At 37.6% G+C, this 18,060-nt stretch overlaps 1 protein-coding gene across 3 annotated transcripts in view; it reads right to left on the bottom strand.

Annotated features, from left to right (window-relative positions):
• The window catches only part of col11a2 (collagen, type XI, alpha 2), a 58,797-nt gene that overhangs the window by 16,665 nt on the left and 24,072 nt on the right, over window positions 1-18,060 (bottom strand). For all 3 annotated transcript variants that reach the window (XM_041809281.1, XM_041809282.1, XM_041809284.1), the window contains 30 exons: window positions 16,030-16,149; window positions 13,790-14,005; window positions 12,635-12,688; window positions 12,263-12,304; window positions 11,864-11,926; window positions 11,613-11,687; window positions 11,289-11,375; window positions 10,698-10,754; window positions 10,409-10,462; window positions 10,174-10,227; window positions 9,989-10,042; window positions 9,648-9,701; window positions 9,384-9,437; window positions 9,207-9,251; window positions 8,501-8,554; window positions 7,509-7,553; window positions 6,847-6,900; window positions 6,628-6,672; window positions 4,859-4,912; window positions 4,724-4,768; window positions 4,420-4,473; window positions 4,186-4,230; window positions 3,408-3,461; window positions 3,063-3,170; window positions 2,427-2,480; window positions 2,240-2,293; window positions 1,979-2,023; window positions 725-778; window positions 300-344; window positions 155-208 (listed from right to left, as the gene is read on the bottom strand). In XM_041809281.1, coding sequence (XP_041665215.1) covers window positions 155-208; window positions 300-344; window positions 725-778; window positions 1,979-2,023; window positions 2,240-2,293; window positions 2,427-2,480; window positions 3,063-3,170; window positions 3,408-3,461; window positions 4,186-4,230; window positions 4,420-4,473; window positions 4,724-4,768; window positions 4,859-4,912; window positions 6,628-6,672; window positions 6,847-6,900; window positions 7,509-7,553; window positions 8,501-8,554; window positions 9,207-9,251; window positions 9,384-9,437; window positions 9,648-9,701; window positions 9,989-10,042; window positions 10,174-10,227; window positions 10,409-10,462; window positions 10,698-10,754; window positions 11,289-11,375; window positions 11,613-11,687; window positions 11,864-11,926; window positions 12,263-12,304; window positions 12,635-12,688; window positions 13,790-14,005; window positions 16,030-16,149 — 1,893 coding nt within the window. The remainder of the gene's footprint in view (window positions 1-154; window positions 209-299; window positions 345-724; window positions 779-1,978; window positions 2,024-2,239; window positions 2,294-2,426; window positions 2,481-3,062; window positions 3,171-3,407; window positions 3,462-4,185; window positions 4,231-4,419; window positions 4,474-4,723; window positions 4,769-4,858; window positions 4,913-6,627; window positions 6,673-6,846; window positions 6,901-7,508; window positions 7,554-8,500; window positions 8,555-9,206; window positions 9,252-9,383; window positions 9,438-9,647; window positions 9,702-9,988; window positions 10,043-10,173; window positions 10,228-10,408; window positions 10,463-10,697; window positions 10,755-11,288; window positions 11,376-11,612; window positions 11,688-11,863; window positions 11,927-12,262; window positions 12,305-12,634; window positions 12,689-13,789; window positions 14,006-16,029; window positions 16,150-18,060) is intronic.

The following is an 18,060-nucleotide window of genomic DNA, read 5'->3' as shown; positions in this document are numbered from 1 at the left end:
GTCAGCCTTCATATATTAATCATATCTTTTTCCTCAGCAAAGGATAAGAAGAAAGGAAGCTCAAATCTGAACCCATGTGAGGATTAACTACAAATATCTTATGAATAGCAATGTAATACCAACTCATATAAATGCCACAGAAATAATTTCTTACAGGGGGTCCTTTTGGTCCTGGGAAACCGTTGGCTCCCTGAGGCCCTGGCAATCCCTGGTGAGGCAACAACATATAACACATTTTTGCTCTGACAAAGAGTGATGTAGGAGAACATAGTTTCCAAAATTAATAATTAAGTGCTCACCCTCTCTCCGGGAGGACCAGGAGGGCCATCACTTCCTGAAGTTCCCTAAAAAACAAAAACAGAGAATTTCTTTTTTAAAGGATTGCATCTTAAATGTTGAGGGTAATATTTAAATTGTGAAATAACTTAAGTTACAAAATGAATGAGTTAAAAATGTCCAACATTGAGGTTTTGGCTCTATCACTGCACATATTCACTGATAAGAATAAAGACAATGTCAAAAAGTCAACAATGTCTTTTTTAGTAATAATCATCAAAATGATCCATCCATTTTCTACTCTACTTATTCCATGGGTCAATCACAGGGCTGATATATAGAGACAAAAACCAGGCACCCTTACACTCACACCTATGGCCATTATCAAAATTAAAATAATTAAAAGGTTTATCAGGACAATCTAGAAAAATGTACTGTGTTGACAAACCTTTGCTCCTGGTTTTCCAGTAGAGCCCCTCGGTCCTCTTTGTCCTCTGGGGCCCTGATGACAAAAAGAAACCATGATTAGTCACAGGCCTATAATGGACTAAGGTATTGCAACTGTGATGCTTGATTTGGTTTTTGTTGTTAGGTTAGAAAAATTACTTTAAATTAACTCTGTCCTATATGAAAGAAATTAAAAACCTGCAATTTCACTAACTTTTATTTAAATTTAATTCATTTGATTCTTCCATTAACTTGTCCCTGGTGAAAGACTAAAAATAAAGACTCAGTAAGATGTGTGAGGATGATAGAATCTCTGATGGCCTGTTAAAATCACTGTTAAAAAAATAAAATGTGATGGTGGTGATGCTGGCCAATGTCAGCTTTCCTTTCTCACTTGCTAGCTTTCTCACCTCCAATGACTTTACCTCTCAATCACTGATCATTTCTGGAGTCAGGCGTCTCAAATATCCTCTAAAGTTTCTCAGCTGGGCCTGTAAAATGCTGTTGGGTGTTATGTGCACAAGATGACATTCAGCAACACCAATAAGTGCAAAACACTAGCCTCAGACTATAGAAATATATAAAGTTATTTTGAGATTTCTAGTGATCCTCATACACCCTACTGTGTCTTTGTATTTATTCTTTATTAAAGCCAAGTTTATAAAAGAATGGAATTGACTACATGTAAACAAAACTTAGTAAAATCATAGGATATTTTCAGCTGTTTTAAACTGTAAAGAACCCAGCAAGGAAAGAGTTTTTCTAACCTAGCAACCGTAACAATGGAGGCTGCAGTTTCACAATGGTAGCTGTGAGAAAAAGTTCCTTGATTGGTGGATTAGCAGAGCAATCAGAGAGCCAGCAAAGGACCAATTGATGTTTTACTAATTCTTTTTGCTTAACTTCTAGGGTTTAACTTCTCTCTTTGCAGCAGTGATGCACAGGCGTACTTCAAGACTCCATGAGCTGGTTTGTGTTAGCAGATGCAACAGGGTGTACTTCCAACCACAACTATCGACAGACAGCAGTGATGCTATGATGGGTGTCAGAGACCAAATATACTTCTTCCTCATGTATACTTTCTTACAGACATCATTAAACTCTGCTTTTCAGCCTTGTTTTAAGTTACTCCCTGATATTATGACCTAACAAAATAGTTTTTGTCACTAAAGAATGTTCAAAGTTATTCATTCCACTCATAGAAAAGCTCTTGAAAACAAGCTGTACAAATAAGTTCTTAAATGGGAAACAGTACCGTTGGTCCTCTTTGTCCTCTTGGGCCTGCTTTGCCACTAAGACCCTAAAACAAAAAAATCAAGTGAAAAACATTATTACAAATTCATTCATACAGAAAATGTATTCATATTATTGCCTAAACACTGACAACCAGATTATACTGTACTTTAATGTTTACCGTATCCATCAGTCTACTTTATTCGTAAATACCTGATCTCAGCTACAACAGCATAAAGATCTTGATAATTAGAGCAAAATTTCTTAAGGAATCATTAATTACCCTTGTTCCTTTCTCGCCATTTGAGCCAGGGAATCCTGGGAATCCAAGAGATCCCTAGAAAACAAACCAAAATCAGAGCCAGCAGCATTGTCTACCTCCACTTATAGACATGGCCATCAAAACTGTTTAACCAAATCATCTATATAAATGAAAGTGAGAATGAAAGATGCAATAATTGTATTTTTACCTTTGGTCCTTGTCTTCCAGGATATCCAGGAAGTCCAGGCACACCAAGTTTACCCTGAAATTACATCAATACAGCACTGTTAATAAAAAACTCTACTGGAAGGCTAACTAAATACTTTCCAACCAATGAAAGTGCTACAAATTTGATTAGATATAGTTGTTATGATGAGCTGAAGTCAAACTTACATTTAACAAAATTAGAAGCAAAATGTTTTGCAGAAATGCATATCTGTATGCAACAACTTCGTAAGTGAGCATTAAAAAGGAACGCAAAATAGAGTATAAATATATTCAAAATCAAATAGCCATGTTTCATCCAAATGTATTTGTAATAGGCTATTTGAAAACTGTTTATGCTTAACATAAAATACTGTTTTACAAATATGCACATACAAATAAAAACACAAGAGGGAAGCAAAATTAAATTTCCTGCCTAAATTACATGATGTTAAAAATGGAGAACACGTTTGTTTATTTGTGGTGAATATAGCAATATTTTACAGAGTAGAAACTTGAAATCCAATCTAAATAAAACTGACTTCAATGGAAACATGTAATAATCAGGAAATAGTGCTGCATAACATTAACCATCTCAGGTTCTAATCACATAATTGTAGCATGATTTAACAAGTTGTACCTTCTCTCCGACTAATCCAAGTGGTCCAATCTCACCAGGAGGTCCAACACGACCCTTTGGCCCCTCTGGACCATCCTCTCCTCTGGGCCCTGGGACTCCAATCTCACCCTAAGAGCAGGGGACAAATCAAATCCATCAGGATAAATAAAAAACAATTATTGCTTAAAAAAAATATATATATTATATATTTTATATATTATATATTTTATATATAATATATAAAATATATTGCTTAAAATATTAAATATAAAATGAATTATGGATAACTATATTTGTTAATTATGGACCCTAACCATCCAGTAATCATTCTTTAAAAGGACTGATCAGCCTGTCTGTAGATCTTACCCTCTCTCCCTTTGATCCAAAATCTCCCTTTATTCCAGGGAAACCATCTTCTCCCTAAAACACAAGCAAACAAAAGCATGCAAAATATATTTAGAGATAGAATACATTCAATTATTTTTATTTCATCTTAAAGGCTTGCAAATTTAAGACCTCAAAAGTCTTAAATATTTTACTTTTGTGAATGATAAGCAAATGTACATACTGACATGACATGAGTGTGATTTATGAGAGGATACTTAGTACTAAATGAGTGATGTAATTTTGGAAATATCAACTGAACTACTTTAACACTGCAAAGCCGATGGATTGGTCAGATTAAAAGTTTGTTGTCAGGTAGATCCATCTTAGTTACAAAACTTAAAGCTGTAAACTTGCTGCTGGTCAGAGAATGACCAGACTAATCAGTGTAATTTGAGGATAAAGAGGCGGCATGTAAGGGCATGGTTTAGTTGAAGAGACTGCAAGCCCATAAACAATGGTGACCAATGAAGATGTTATTATGAATGCAGCTATATCCACAGTTTTTTCAGAACTGGACAGCATTTCTTTATTAAAAGGAGAGAAAAGAACAGCTCTGAAAGCTTTTCTTAAAGGAGAGGAAAAAAAAAAAAACAATTTTGGTCTTGTCTTTGGCAATAATTTACTTTTCAATAAAGGCTGGGGATGGTTTCTGTCCTTCCCAAAAACCCTGGCAGTGGACTGTTTCCCATATGGATGTGAAATATATCCTATGCCATGGATATTAAAAACATTGTAGCTGGTGTATCAGGCTACGTACCTTCTCTCCCTTGTGGCCCTTCAGTCCACGGATACCTTGAGCTCCCTAAAATCAAAGCATCACAAAATCAACACATTGATATTTAAAATAATATCTAATGGTTGCGTTACATAAATTTGTTTTCAAAAACAATGTAAACTTAAACTGAAGTTGAATTACTTCTAATTTGCCAACAGGCTCTCTCAGTAGAAAAAAACCTGTATGGTGATTTGAAAAGTCTGACTCTGCACTCACCTTGATGCCACGAGGCCCAGGATAGCCGATAGCTCCCTGAGGACCATTGGGACCCTGGAGAAGGTCAATGATAGAAGGATGGGTTGAAACACAATAAAAATTGTAAAGTTTTTATTTTTACAGGCACAAATAAATGATAATATGTTGTTTTAGACAAATTTGTTGTACCCTATCCAACAAATAAACTGTAATTACCCTTTAAATCAAAGTCTATCCGATAGGCTACATTTTGCATCTAATTGATGCATTGACTTTTTGACAGAGGGATTGTTGTGAAATGTGGCCTATTAAAAATGAGACCCACCTGGTTTCCTTTGGTGCCAGAAGGCCCTTCCTTTCCTGGGTGCCCCTAGACAAAAAAAAACATTTCAAATGTAAGCTGTCCAACTGAGTTCAGATTTAACTTTGAAAAAAATAAATGAGGAAGAGTCAAACTTACAGGAGGGCCATCAGCTCCAGGCATTCCTGGTAGACCTGGTTTTCCTGTGGGACCCTAAAGAGAAGACATAGGGGTAATGAACTGAAAGAATATTGGATGGTGATTTTGCACCTGAAATTGGAGATGCAGATGAATGTAAAAATCAGAGCTGATGCTGATGTTTTACATAACGAGCTGATGGTTAGTGCTGATGCAGCTGTTTTTTCATTACTTTTTTGTTATATGACTCCCATGATACCAACAATTTTTTAATGTTTGACCATGAAAACAGATCAAAGTTTGTTCAATAATAATACTATTCTCTGAATCAGCTGTTTGGTGTGCTAAATGATGACATCAAATTGAGACGACACAATGGATAAACATCTGGTACTGATTTCTGTTCATGCCCCACATTAGTTGCTGATGTCAGTTGCTGTGTGCAAGACAAATGAGGGTCAGTAAACTTCAAGCAGGAAGACCGGTTCTCTTTACTTCTTGAAGTCCCGACTTTTTTAATGGTCTCTCTTTTCTTCTGCTCCCTTCCTCTTCCTGCCCTGTTGATCAGCTGATTATGGGTTTTAATTCTGAACTACAAAACCAATCACATTTTAAAAATCTTATTTTGAGGCATTTAAATTTGTGCAAGTGATAAAATTAAACTCTATGGATGGAGCATCTCCCATGATAAACAATAAAAGGTGTTAAACTTGTCTACATTCGTAAAAACTCGCTGTTTGGGGGTCCTATAATCCCTTGGTTCCCAACCTGGGGTCCGAGACCCCCTGGGGGGGTGCCAGAGATCTTAGGGGGGGCGCGAGGCTTTGTCTGCTCTGAGGCTGCCAAAAATAGGTTTGCAAATATTGACTAAAACCATGATAAAGCAGTTATAAAGTAGTTCATACAAAGGTCTTTTGTTAAGGAAAGTATGCATGGACCTTTTTGGGGGTTTTATCAGTGGAACAATTAAAATCTATGTTGATTTTTGGCAGCAATGTGTCACTTTCTCTTCTCTCCTGGGTCCTAGGGGGGCTCCACTTTTCTGAGGAGCGTGTAGGGGGGCTCCAAGGAAAAATGGTTGGGAAACACTGCTATAATCCACCCCTACTTGCACTATGAGGCTTTGGACAGCACTCAAATGTTGTGCACCCTGAATGTGAGCACACCAATGGAGCGGGAGAGTGTAAGAGAAGGGTGTAGGGAGTGGTTTAAGAAAAGCTCCAGGAGAACCTAAATTTCCTTTGACTCCCTTCTGCATTTACTAGTTTTCAGCTTCATGTTGGTTGCTGGCGAGACTGTTCCAATTTATGTTGGCAACGGTTACATCAAAGAACAACACAATTTACATAAGACAAGAAAAAATTCCTGTGACAAAATTAAATATGTTTGATCTTACCTTAACACCAAAGTAAGAAAAAAATTCTTTAACACAGTAGGGCTTGAATTTTATGACAGTCTTGCACCATATGACCAAGATCATGTGAGTGTGCCCCAAAACTCATGATTTCAATGTGATTTAGTAAATTTGTTGTAGACTTTGAAATCCCTTGAAATGTCATTTGGTGCAAGGCCATCATTAGTGTAATGTAACAGATCTTCTAGAAAGCACATTTATGGTAAGTAAACTATTTCATCCATGAACAAAAGAGTTAATGTGTTATATGTGGGTTTATACTGTTCATTCTATTGCACAACTGTTGCTTCTGAGTACATTTTTTTCTACAAAGTTGGCCTCCTCCATCATGTGTTCGTTTCATTAACATTATTAATACATTATTAATGGCTCTTACTTTCTCTCCTGGGGGTCCATGTGGTCCCTGAGGTCCTGGCATTCCCTGTAAAATAATCAAACAACAAACAAATGAGACACATTCTCAATGTAAGGAATACATGAAATTTTAATTTTTTTTTTTTGTGAATATGCACACCTGTCTAGACTCCCACAATAGCTTAGTCTAGGAAGATTATTTCATATATGTACAATACTGGTCAGGTGCAATTTATCTCACCTGAGTTCCTGGGGTTCCCTGCTGACCAGGGGGTCCTGGCTCTCCCTGAGGACCCTAAGAAAGAAACAGAGGATGATTGAGAGATAACAGTTAAAAGCAGACGGCAGAAAAAGCTTAATTATTTTGTACTTTTAGAAATACCAATCAGAGATGAGCGTTTCCCACAGAATGATGCTATACCTAGTTAGTAGAGATGGCCATCCTGCCTTGCCTCTTTTTGAACATTTAATGATCTGTTTCTGCTCTTTTGACAGGATTCATCCACACTTGTTTGTATAAAGACACTCAAATGACATCCCTTATCTTCAACAATGTTTCACTTGATGTTCCATAATCATAGTATGTCTATGAAGGCTAATTGCTGATGAGGTAGTGTATCGTAACTATCATCCCTGAGTGCAGGTTGATATCAGCAGCAAGAAGCTGACAGCATATGAAGCTTAATTTTTTTAACAAGACACATCCAACCTTCTTTTACTGGAGGGATGTACTAATGCATGGCTCTCTCACAGATGGTGACCAATTATACATTTCAAAGACTAAGAAATGGTACTATACTTAGGCGGCTATATATAAATGTGGGTAGCTGACCCAAGTATTGTCAATGTGTGGGAAACACCGCTGATTCTACATAGGTGACAGAAAATTATAGGGGTACTGACCAGGTTTCCTTTGGGACCGTGGGGCCCATCATTTCCTCGAACACCCTGAGATGTAGACAAATGAACACAGAAAAATTTAAACAAAAGTAGTCAAAATGCCAAAACTATTATAAACACAGCTGTTAATAATTAATCAATTTGGTGATGGCTTTCATCGCTAGTAGTACTTTTTCATCTGCAGTGGAAACTGAAAGAATCCTTGCAAGTGACTTGCTCAAAGCCATTCATAACAAACTACAGTGTGTGTCTTAAGTTATGAAGAAATCTGGAAATACACAAACCTCTACTTGCAGAAGAAATCCAAGAAGTAATTTCAATCCAAAGTCCTTAAACTCCTCATAAATGTTTGTATATTGGGTTAAAAGTTGTAGGTAGTATCATACAACAGCTCCAGAATGAAATATATTAAGTCTTAAAATGGCTTTGAATTATACTGGTTTGAACTTAAGAGTAAAAGTTTAAACATGTCAAATCTAGGGATTTGAAAGAGTGGGTCTGATAAAAGGAGTTATCATATCCTTTAAAGACTGTTTATCCTCTTTGCTTGAGGCAGGAACTCCAGACTACATTAGCCACCACTAGCCTAGCTCACCTGAATCTCTGATCAAACTGTTGATTTTTGACTTAAATTATGATGGAGAAAGAGAATGTGTTAAAAAAAAAGATCCATTTAAAGACATCTTTTGTGTTGTTGTTGGTGGAGTCCTTTACAGAGTTTGAGCATTTCAGCCGAACAACTCCAGCACAAACAATACATGAATGTCAATTGGGACTTGGTTTCTTAAATCCTGGTTGACACTTGGTGTCTTGTTATTGTTTTGACATGACTTTAAGAACATGACAAATACATTTTTAGACTCTGGATATTCCTGGTATTCAGATCACAGGGTGTTGTTTCCAGAGGCATTGTAAATGTTCAGAGGTCACAGGGTAAAACAATGCAGATACATAAAAAAAGCAAAAAGATGTGGTTTGAAAAAGATTTTACTCACAGGAGGTCCGGGGATTCCAGGAGGACCTTTGGGTCCCAACAAACCACGGGGTCCCTATAAACACACACAAGCGAACATCAGTCAATTATAGTTATAACAGAAAAACTCAACCTAAGAAGTTGGACTCCAAGACCATGACAAATGTATGCATTTTATTCTGCTCAGAAGAAAAGGCTGGTATCAGAATATCACTTGTTTTAGGGAGATGTAAAGCTTGATATTTAGTTTGTTTCTTTGGCTTCAGAACTCTTTCTAATGAAAGCAATATAACACAGCATAGATGGGAAACCCATATACACATAACCCAATGAGGTCTCTTCATACATTGATTTTGGAACCAATCAATTAATAAGGGAAAGAAAAGTGTACTTCTTTGATAATATCTAAAACTTTGGGATATGTTGTAAAATACATTTTTATGACTGAAAGAAAATTAACCCTCAGCTTACATCTACATGTAATTTTCCTCATAATATTACTGTTCAGTCATTGATGTAGACATCATTGCACAATACACAAGCTGTCTTCATAAGATTCATCTCAACATCCCTACTCTGCAGATAATCAATAAGATATGATATAGATTGATACATTGAGATGTATTTTTATGGTTGCTGTTTCTAATAGAAACAGATGAGTTTAGAAGACATATAATTAGAAAAGAGGGAGAGATTCAAAATCAGCTTTCTGTCATCGAAACACTCACTGGTTCACCTGGGAGACCCCTGGGTCCAACGTCTCCATCGTCTCCCTGGAAAAACACAGTTACAAAGTGTTGATTAGGAAAAAATACTGATAGCGACAGTTTTAAAATGACTAAGTATTAGATGCTCTGAGTAGTGTCAAAACCAAATCTCAAATTGTTCATTTCATATCTTCATACCCTCTCTCCATCCTCTCCTGGAGACCCTTGAGGTCCCATTGGTCCTGAATCACCCTGGGAAGATGAAAGACACAAGGAGTGAGAAACAAAATATATTCACATATATGGGTCTGCTTACAAACAAAGAATTAAAGTTCATATGACCATACATTTGAGCAATTTTAAATTAAACTTCTATTACTGACAGCCACTACTTCCATCATAGTTCAAATAAAAATAGTTGAGTGTATGCGGCATTTTGATGGTGAAAGGCTTCTGACTAACCCTGTGTCCTTTGTCCCCGGGTAATCCAGGAAGGCCGTCAAATCCACGGTCACCCTGAGAGAGAGAAAACATTTTGTATAAGACCAGAGAAAAGGTGGCCCCAGCATAACCAGAGAAGCTATGTGTTTACTGAGTCAAAAACCAACTACAAAAGAAATTAACCAGAGGTATTTAAGGACCCATGGGCTCTATATCTAATTTCAAAATATTACAGCTGCCACTGGTATGAATAAATATTCAAAAGAAACAAGTTGTTGATTCTTGTAAAGACGATTCAGAAATCAAAAGGTAGCAGAGTAAATTTTGACATTGTCCATTAATGAAATACTGAGCAGAATCACCTTAGTTCCTGACTCCCCTGGCATTCCCCTGGCACCATCAGCTCCAGCACGGCCCTGTTGAGAGACAAGTAGGTTTTTTAAGCGCAACTTTGAACAAAGTTGGATCACGTGCCAAAAGCTCTTGGTTTTTGTTATATTTAGCTAAGAAAAGATAGATAAATTCAGCAAGAAAAGGGATTACTTACTCTTCTTCCTGCTTTTCCTGGAGGTCCCATCAAACCCTGGGACCCCCTGGGACCCTGAAAAAGTAAGTGATACATTTACTTATAGTGGCTGAAATACTACAATCCAAGGTTATTAGTTACATACACAGAACTATGATGTAAATTAACAGGTTCTGTCACAATTTTATATTAACATTACTAAAGGTTTATTTTAGTGTGAGTGCAGACTTCAAGTTTAGATTCAAGGGGCTTTTACCTGAGGACCAGGGTCTCCACTTTCTCCCTTTAGACCAGGGCTTCCTGGACTTCCCTACAATCAAAACAAAAATCACCATCATTGTCACTGGCCATTAAAAAACAGTCCATTTTCAACTTGTTCCAGTGATAAGAAAAGACAAGCATTCACTGTTTCTGCAAAGTAATTTCCATCAGCCATATTGCTTTGTCTTTTGTGTTATTACACATATCATCATATTAAAAGTTAGCAATAACACCACCAAACTCTTAACATTAGTATGTCAGATTCCAAATGAAAGATGAAGTACCAGAGGTCCAGGGCGCCCAGTGAATCCCATTGGGCCAGGTGGTCCCTTCAGAGCCATCTAGAGACAAAAACATTTAAAAATCAGTATTAATGTGTGAAGATTACTTTTTTTATTTCATACTATTCTTTTCCTATACAAATGATCACAGACTTTAAAATCAATATAAATAAAAGATGAATCATAAATTTAACATTTACATGAAAAACACCAGATGCTGATGTCTTTACACATCAATGTGAAGACATCTATTGTGATACAAGTTCTTAAACAGATGGGGAGTCAGTCCTCTTGCAACTGAAAAGTCAGATGTACAACCCCCAGCTGCTGCAGTCACATGATGATGTCCCCCCAGTTTGCTCCCACTATTGCATTAGTGGCACGTGATTGTGTATGGCTGCATATGAATGGTATTAATTAACAGTGATGGTGACTCTATGTAGCAGCCTTCGCCATCAGTGTGTGAATGTAGAGTGAATGGGTGTTAATGGGTAAGTGGACGTCAGACGGCTAGAAAAAGGCTGTATAAGTTCAAGTCAATTTACCAGATAAAATAAGCAACCAGTGGAGACATGAAAAACAATGATGACCCACCCTAGCCTGAGACAAGATGGCTGCTGCCTGGGCCTCCTGTGCAGAAACTACAGGACCCTTATCTCCTCCACTCTGTCCAAAACGGAACTGCAAAAAGAAATCATAGCCTGATACATCACAAACAAAATCTCCATCTGAAAAATTAGTTAGATGAATAAAAAAGTCAAACAATTTAAACATTATTCCACATAACTTGAGATGGCATTAAACAGGGTTTAGTATTAATCCTAAACATATGAACTCAAATCTGGAGCAAACAAAACCTATCTATATTTCAGTGAGCATCAATTTCTAACAAAATATGGAAAGCTAAGGGCGACTCACAGGCAGCATAACAGAACTTCCAGGAGGCCCAGGAACCCCATCCGCTCCAGGCAGACCAGCCCTACCAGGTGGACCCTGCAGGATGGAGAGACAGAGGTGTGAGCTGGCAGGTTTAAAATCCGAGTGGAAGCTTATGCTTCTTTTGCATTGTGAATCTGCAGTGACAAATGATGTCTCAGAGTTTTGTGTTAGCTGATTGAATACTGATGTCAAAGAACCTACATTTAATCTAATAAAAGTGAAACACTCACCCTCTCCCCTGGATCACCAACCGAGCCAGGAGGTCCAGAGGGGCCAGGGGGACCAGTTGGACCCTGAAAGTCATGTAATCTCTTAAGTATTCTGTTTACAGATTCAGTAATGTGGACTATTTCATTACCAGTGTCAAGTGGACTTGAATTATTGAGCTTCATGATAACACCCTGAACATTAACATTTAAGAAACAATGTGAATTGTTCAATGTTGCAATAAATAAATGTGACACTTTAGGTGATACCTAATATGAGACATCATAACAATCATATAACACTGCCAAACCATGCAAAAAATAATACAGAGATTAGAGGTACAAATCTAGCAGAGTAAACCAGAAGAGATGATTTAAATGTCTTTTAGAGATGAAACAAATTAAAAGTTATAATGTACTCACAGCAGGTCCCTCAGGCCCTGGAGGACCTTCAATCAGCATACCCTACGAAAGTCACAATAAGGTTGAAAATTTAGAAATGCCTTCCTCTATTCGCCAAAAGCTTATAATGCAGTTTTTTTTGGTTTGTTTGCAATGCACTTTTTTAACATTATTTTTGGGGCTTCTTGTCATTTGAACTACAGGCCTTTCAGCATGTAATGGGTTTTTCATCTTCCCAGCTGCATGCTGAAATTTATTCAACAGATCAGATAAACTGGACAGGAGACTACTGGTACAAAATGGTCCATCTTTTAGCAAAATAACTCAGACTCTATGACCTTTTTTCATACTCCTGTTGTAGGTCAGACTGTTTCAAGAAAACTAGTAACTCACAGGCTCCAGGACAGCAGGTTCTCCTTTCTCTCCTTTCTGGCCTCTGACAGCAGCCTGAGGAAAACACACACGTAGCCAGCAACACAGTGTAGTCAGTACAGAATCACTTCCAAACACATACACACACTGTGAGAGGGTAAATATCAGACACTAATGTCTGTATGAATTTAGAAAATAGGTAAACAAAACATAAATATACTGATGTAAAGATACCCACATTACTTTAATGCAATATTATCAAACACTATGATACAAGTGTATGACGATAACCTGCTTTACAAGGTTTGGTCCAAATACTGATGATTCAATGGATCTCCAGACTTGGTCCCATTTTTGGAGATAGATCTTGCAGAGATACTGAGAATCATTTAGGCTATGCAGCTCTATATGAAGCCTTACACTGAGATAAAATGCATTGAAGACAGAAGATGCAGCAGTTACTTACCACTGTACTTCCAAATGCGTTTTAATGCAGTGTATTTGATAGTCAAAGTTATACTTTATTAGGATCCCCAGGAGTGATGGTATTTATTCTTGGGGTCCTGTGTCTGCAAATTGTTGTACAGAGTGAACCCAATTTCAACCATTGACATCTGGACAAGGTCTTAGTCCATGAAGTATTTGAAATGCATTCAAATACCAATTTCTCTGTGATTGATTGAGCTTGCCAAGTACGAAACTTTAGCTCTGAGGATATCCTGACTTGAATGATAACCTTATTCATTTTTCCGACATAACACTTTGGGCAGGAAACAAGTCCTGCATTAATAAACCACATACATTTTCTTTTTGAGTACCAGATGCAGGTGCCCCTACAAAATGAGTAAGCTGAATAAGGAAATACTTATAAAATGTAAAATAGGACTTGATATGGTAGGACATCAAGGACTATTCTGCACATTGCATTATTGCACATTATTTTGGGCATGCAAAATTATTTTGGTATTGAATTGTACCCTCAAACAGACAATAACAACCAAGGGGAATCAAAATAGGGGCAAATTTTCCTGGTCCCGTGTGAGAGAAGAAACACTCAGTGGTGGCAAACTCAAACTCATCATTTGAGAGGAGACTGAATACAAATCGACAAAGACTATGGTTCAGAAATGGTTGAAACTGATTCTGTGTTTTTGCCTTTGAAGCAAAACGACTTACGCCTCCCTCATCTGTCACAGCGGACAGGGCGGGGCCCATGTTGGCATCGACCTCTCCAGTCTCCACTAAGGGCTCATTGTAGTCCCTGTAGGAATAGTCGTATTCCCTAAGGCCCACGTCCCCAGTCACATACTCCTCTGTGAAGACGTCCTCGCCCACACTGCCTGTCTTGGTGGCATCTACCTCCTCTCCCACCAATGATGGCTCCACCTGAGGCTGGGTTGGGTTTATTAAAGCCACAATGGGATAGATAGAGGAGCACGAAAGGATGAATCCAAGAGTGGAGGACATAGATGAAGAAAAGGAAGGAACAGGGAAATGATAAGAGAGGTGTGTGTAATGGGAAAATGTTAGTAAAGGAGAAAAGAAGGGAGAAATATAGAGTGAAATGGGGAAGTGGATAAGGGGGGCGTATATAGAAAACAAAATAAGTCTTACCTCTTAAAATAAATAGACATAAGGACAAAAACAAAACGACATCTAGTAGACTTAGGAGACTCGAATTTTAGATTTGCAGGTTCATCCTGCCTTCTTAACTTTTCTGTTAATCATATATTGTTAAACTAATAATAAAGTTTCTACAAAGAATATCATGATCAGCTTGTGTGTGATGAACTTAAAGAAAATGATTCCTCCACGTTTGCCTTAATATATTGTACTTTTTTTAACACTTCGAGAGAGATACTTGCAAAGTTCCCGGTGGTGTAATATAGGGTATACCCAGATATACAGAGTATACTCAGAGTATTTTTCTATCTCTTTAGAGCAAAGCTACTTCTAAATCTCCTTTTTTAATGATGGCAAAGGCAACGAAAAGCAATGGCAGTACACTAGTGCATTGCTTTGTGATGCATTACCTCTAACAATACTGAAAAAACAGAATTATTAACTCAAAATGTGTAATTATGAATTTGTCTCAGTCTATAGTCTTTGCACAAGTGGCAATGGTAGAAGCTACTCTTGTTTTGCTGTTTACAACTATCCATACTTTCTGGAGCAGGGGCGTTAAGTGACAAGGTGCAAATACAAAAGGCCCAGTTTTAAGTGAACTAAACACGCAAGATTTTCTTACATGTTTATGTTTATGAAACAGCATATAGTTTTCTACTAATTTTAAGAGCACACTCACTTATGCAGGTACCACTACACCACTGATAGTTCCTAAACACACAAAGCTGAAATGAATAACTTTGTGAAAACAGGCTGATGCGCAAAGCAAAAACTATGTTATTTCTATTCTACTTACCATGGGTGTTTCAAAAATATGAATCCAGTGTAATGATGTACGGTTTCCTCAAACCAAGAATCCATGGTTAAAGATGTGAATTCATTTAAACCAATTTAACAATTAATTGTAAATAATGTGTCCATTTGTCCCGTATATATAGAAATGACACATTTCTTACCAAATAATAGCAAAACATTCTTAGCATCAAAACTTGTGAAAAAGCTAATAAATCATGCTTACGTAGAAGAAATGGTTATAACGACAATATGGATGATAACTAAGTAAACTTTGAGAAACAGATCCAACATGTGAGAAACTGATACTCAGATACTGATAAGTTCATGACTGTGCAGAAAGCCACAGCAACTCCTGTATTCTTCAGTTCAGTTGGCTTTTTGACACAAACAAGTATGCATTAAATCCATCTCCTTTAGTAGCTGCGGTTGAAACTGCATCCCAAACATGTTTATGCATATCCTCTTTTCACAAGATTTTTTGCTCTTATGTCAAGACTGAAACCTCATCACTGACAGATCTTGAGATGAGAACAAAACAGAAATCTTGCTGTTAGGGAAAAGGGGAGCCACATAAAAATGTTTGGTGATACTAGCACAGGGATATGATGCATTCTCATTTGAAAAAGCTTTTCTCTTTAATCTCGTTATGTGGCGTTAGTGCCACCAAAACACTGATGTGTGGTTAGAAAGAAGTAAGGAGAGACACAGTGCAATAACTACTTGGTTAAACTACAAAGACTGGGCTCACCACCACACAGGTATTCACTTTCTTCCTTTCCTCACAGAAGACTCTCGCATTGAGTCAGAGATTTTTTTTTTATCCATGTCACTGTGCTAATTTCTAACATTGTTAATATTTGCTGTTCAAATTTAGTAACTCTTTTCATGGATTAAAAAAGTATGTTCTGCATTATGTTTATCTAGTCTGCCTGTTTTCTTTGGCTATGCTATCATTTTGATCTGTGCACTAATTGGTGTGTAACTTCCTTTTTTACCTGTACAGGGGTCTCTTCATGTCCAATCACCTCACCCTCTGGCAGTGGAGCCATCTCCTCATAGTAATAATCAGTCTCTGTAGGGGTGTGGCCAGCCTCGGAATATTCAGTGTCTACATCCTGATTGGTCAAGTTGACAGGAATCGGGGAGCAGGAAGGAAATAAGCAGATTTGATTGGAAGAATGTGGTTAGATCAAAGTCTGCTTGTAAGTAATAAGTTAAAAGGAGAAAATGGACCACATCATTAAAATTGTGGTTGCCAGAGATAAAGATATTTCCACTGGCCACTCACATTTTTAAACATGTAATGATCCATTAAAAAAAAGAAATTTCAGATAATCTTCTGAATCCCAATGACTATAAATATTGCAAAGTGCAAGATTTAGGGAGTCATTGAGACTACTGTGCTGAAATTTCTTTTTTTTTCTTTTTTTTAACAATATTTGCATTTCAAAGCACACAAAGCCAAGGTTTCCCAAGGTTAAAGTCTGCTCTTACAAGAAGAAGAACTGAGAGTCTCAAGCCATCCCATACATTAAAAACATCATAGTTTGACATTTTGGGATGACTTGTTTCTCCCAAGACCAGAAAACAGTAAGACCCCAATTAACAGCCTCACAGAACACAAATCAGAGACTTCTATGTATGACATACATTTTTCAGAACCAACTAATAAGCATGTCATACAATACTGCTCTTCACTGAAGCGTCAGCTTGATAGTATCTGACACACTTGCACTTCGAGCATGCTTTTTGGGTTCTGTGAGACTGCTGTATTCACGTTTGACACAAATATACCAGAAGAATAGAGACAAGTGTCAGAGGAAAGACAGGTACTTGAAAACAAACAGGGAGAATGAAAGAGTGACAGGGGGAGATTTGTTGTGTTTCCTGTGTACAGAATGTAACAGCAATTGTGTTTCATCAAGTTTAGCTTTTTTGCCATAGCAATCCATGCTCATTCATCTGACCTGTACGTTAATGGTTTCTCCCGAAAAGAAAGAGACGAAATGCTGGAATGTATTCAGGTTCTGAGATCCAGTTGGAACAGTTTAAAGGTAGGAGTATGAAGTAAAGTAAAGAACAATGAAACCGTAACTTTAGCCATGCTTCAGTGTGCACCGCTGTATGATATCATATGAAGAAGCTGGAGTGATCACGAAGGTCATATGATATATAAACAGAGGAAAAGGCACCCAGCTTGGTATGGACCAACTTCCATTTTGAAGACCAGATTGTCCACCATTGAGGGTTTATCTCAAAATGTACACTGCTGGTCACCTAGTAAAAGATAAACCAGTTCCAAAGAACAAGAACAAAAATTAAAAGTTATGGGTCAAAGACATTTTGTTGCAGACCCTGGATGGTGGAAATACCTGGTAAACAAATTGGACAAATCTGGACCTTCCAACCTAAACGTGAGCCCTCCTGCTGTACCTGTTGAAAACCATTGGTATCCTTCTTTGCTGGGACTGCAGTTCCACTCAGCATAGTCTCGCCAAAAGGTGGGAAAGGTTTGTGCAGGGATTTGACATTGTTGTCCACCACTGTGGATTTAGTGGGTCTGGGTGGAGTTGGTTGAACAGGAGCAGGTGTTGGAGCTGGTTTCTTCGGGATGGGGATCTTTTCAACAACAGTCTTCACCACTTTGCTCACTGTCGGTTTGACGAGCGGAACTTTGGTGACCACAGTTTTGACTTTGACGACCTCTTTAACCTCCGCCTTTTCTTGAGTTTTTGTTGCTGTAGCTTTGGTGGCCACGACCTTGGCTGCTTTTGTAGGTTCAGGTTTTGGTGCTTTTGTGGGTTTAGGTGCCTTAGTAGCTTCTACTTTGGCAGCTGCTTTAGCTGCACTGACCACAGTCTTCTCTGTTTTTTCTACTTTAACAACTTTCTCAGTCTTTGCTTTTGTAGTGGTTTCAATTTTTGTGGCACCGTTACTAACAGCTTTTTTTTCTACCACAGTAATAACTTTGCCATTGCCATTAGCCTTAGCCTCGCCATTAACCTTATTCTCAGTTTTGCCAGTAA

This window comes from Cheilinus undulatus, linkage group 16, assembly GCF_018320785.1.
Source record: "Cheilinus undulatus linkage group 16, ASM1832078v1, whole genome shotgun sequence".
NCBI lineage: Eukaryota > Metazoa > Chordata > Actinopteri > Labriformes > Labridae > Cheilinus > Cheilinus undulatus.
The sequence above is the reverse complement of the archived record's forward strand: the minus strand, read 5'-3'. Positions and strand labels throughout refer to the sequence as shown.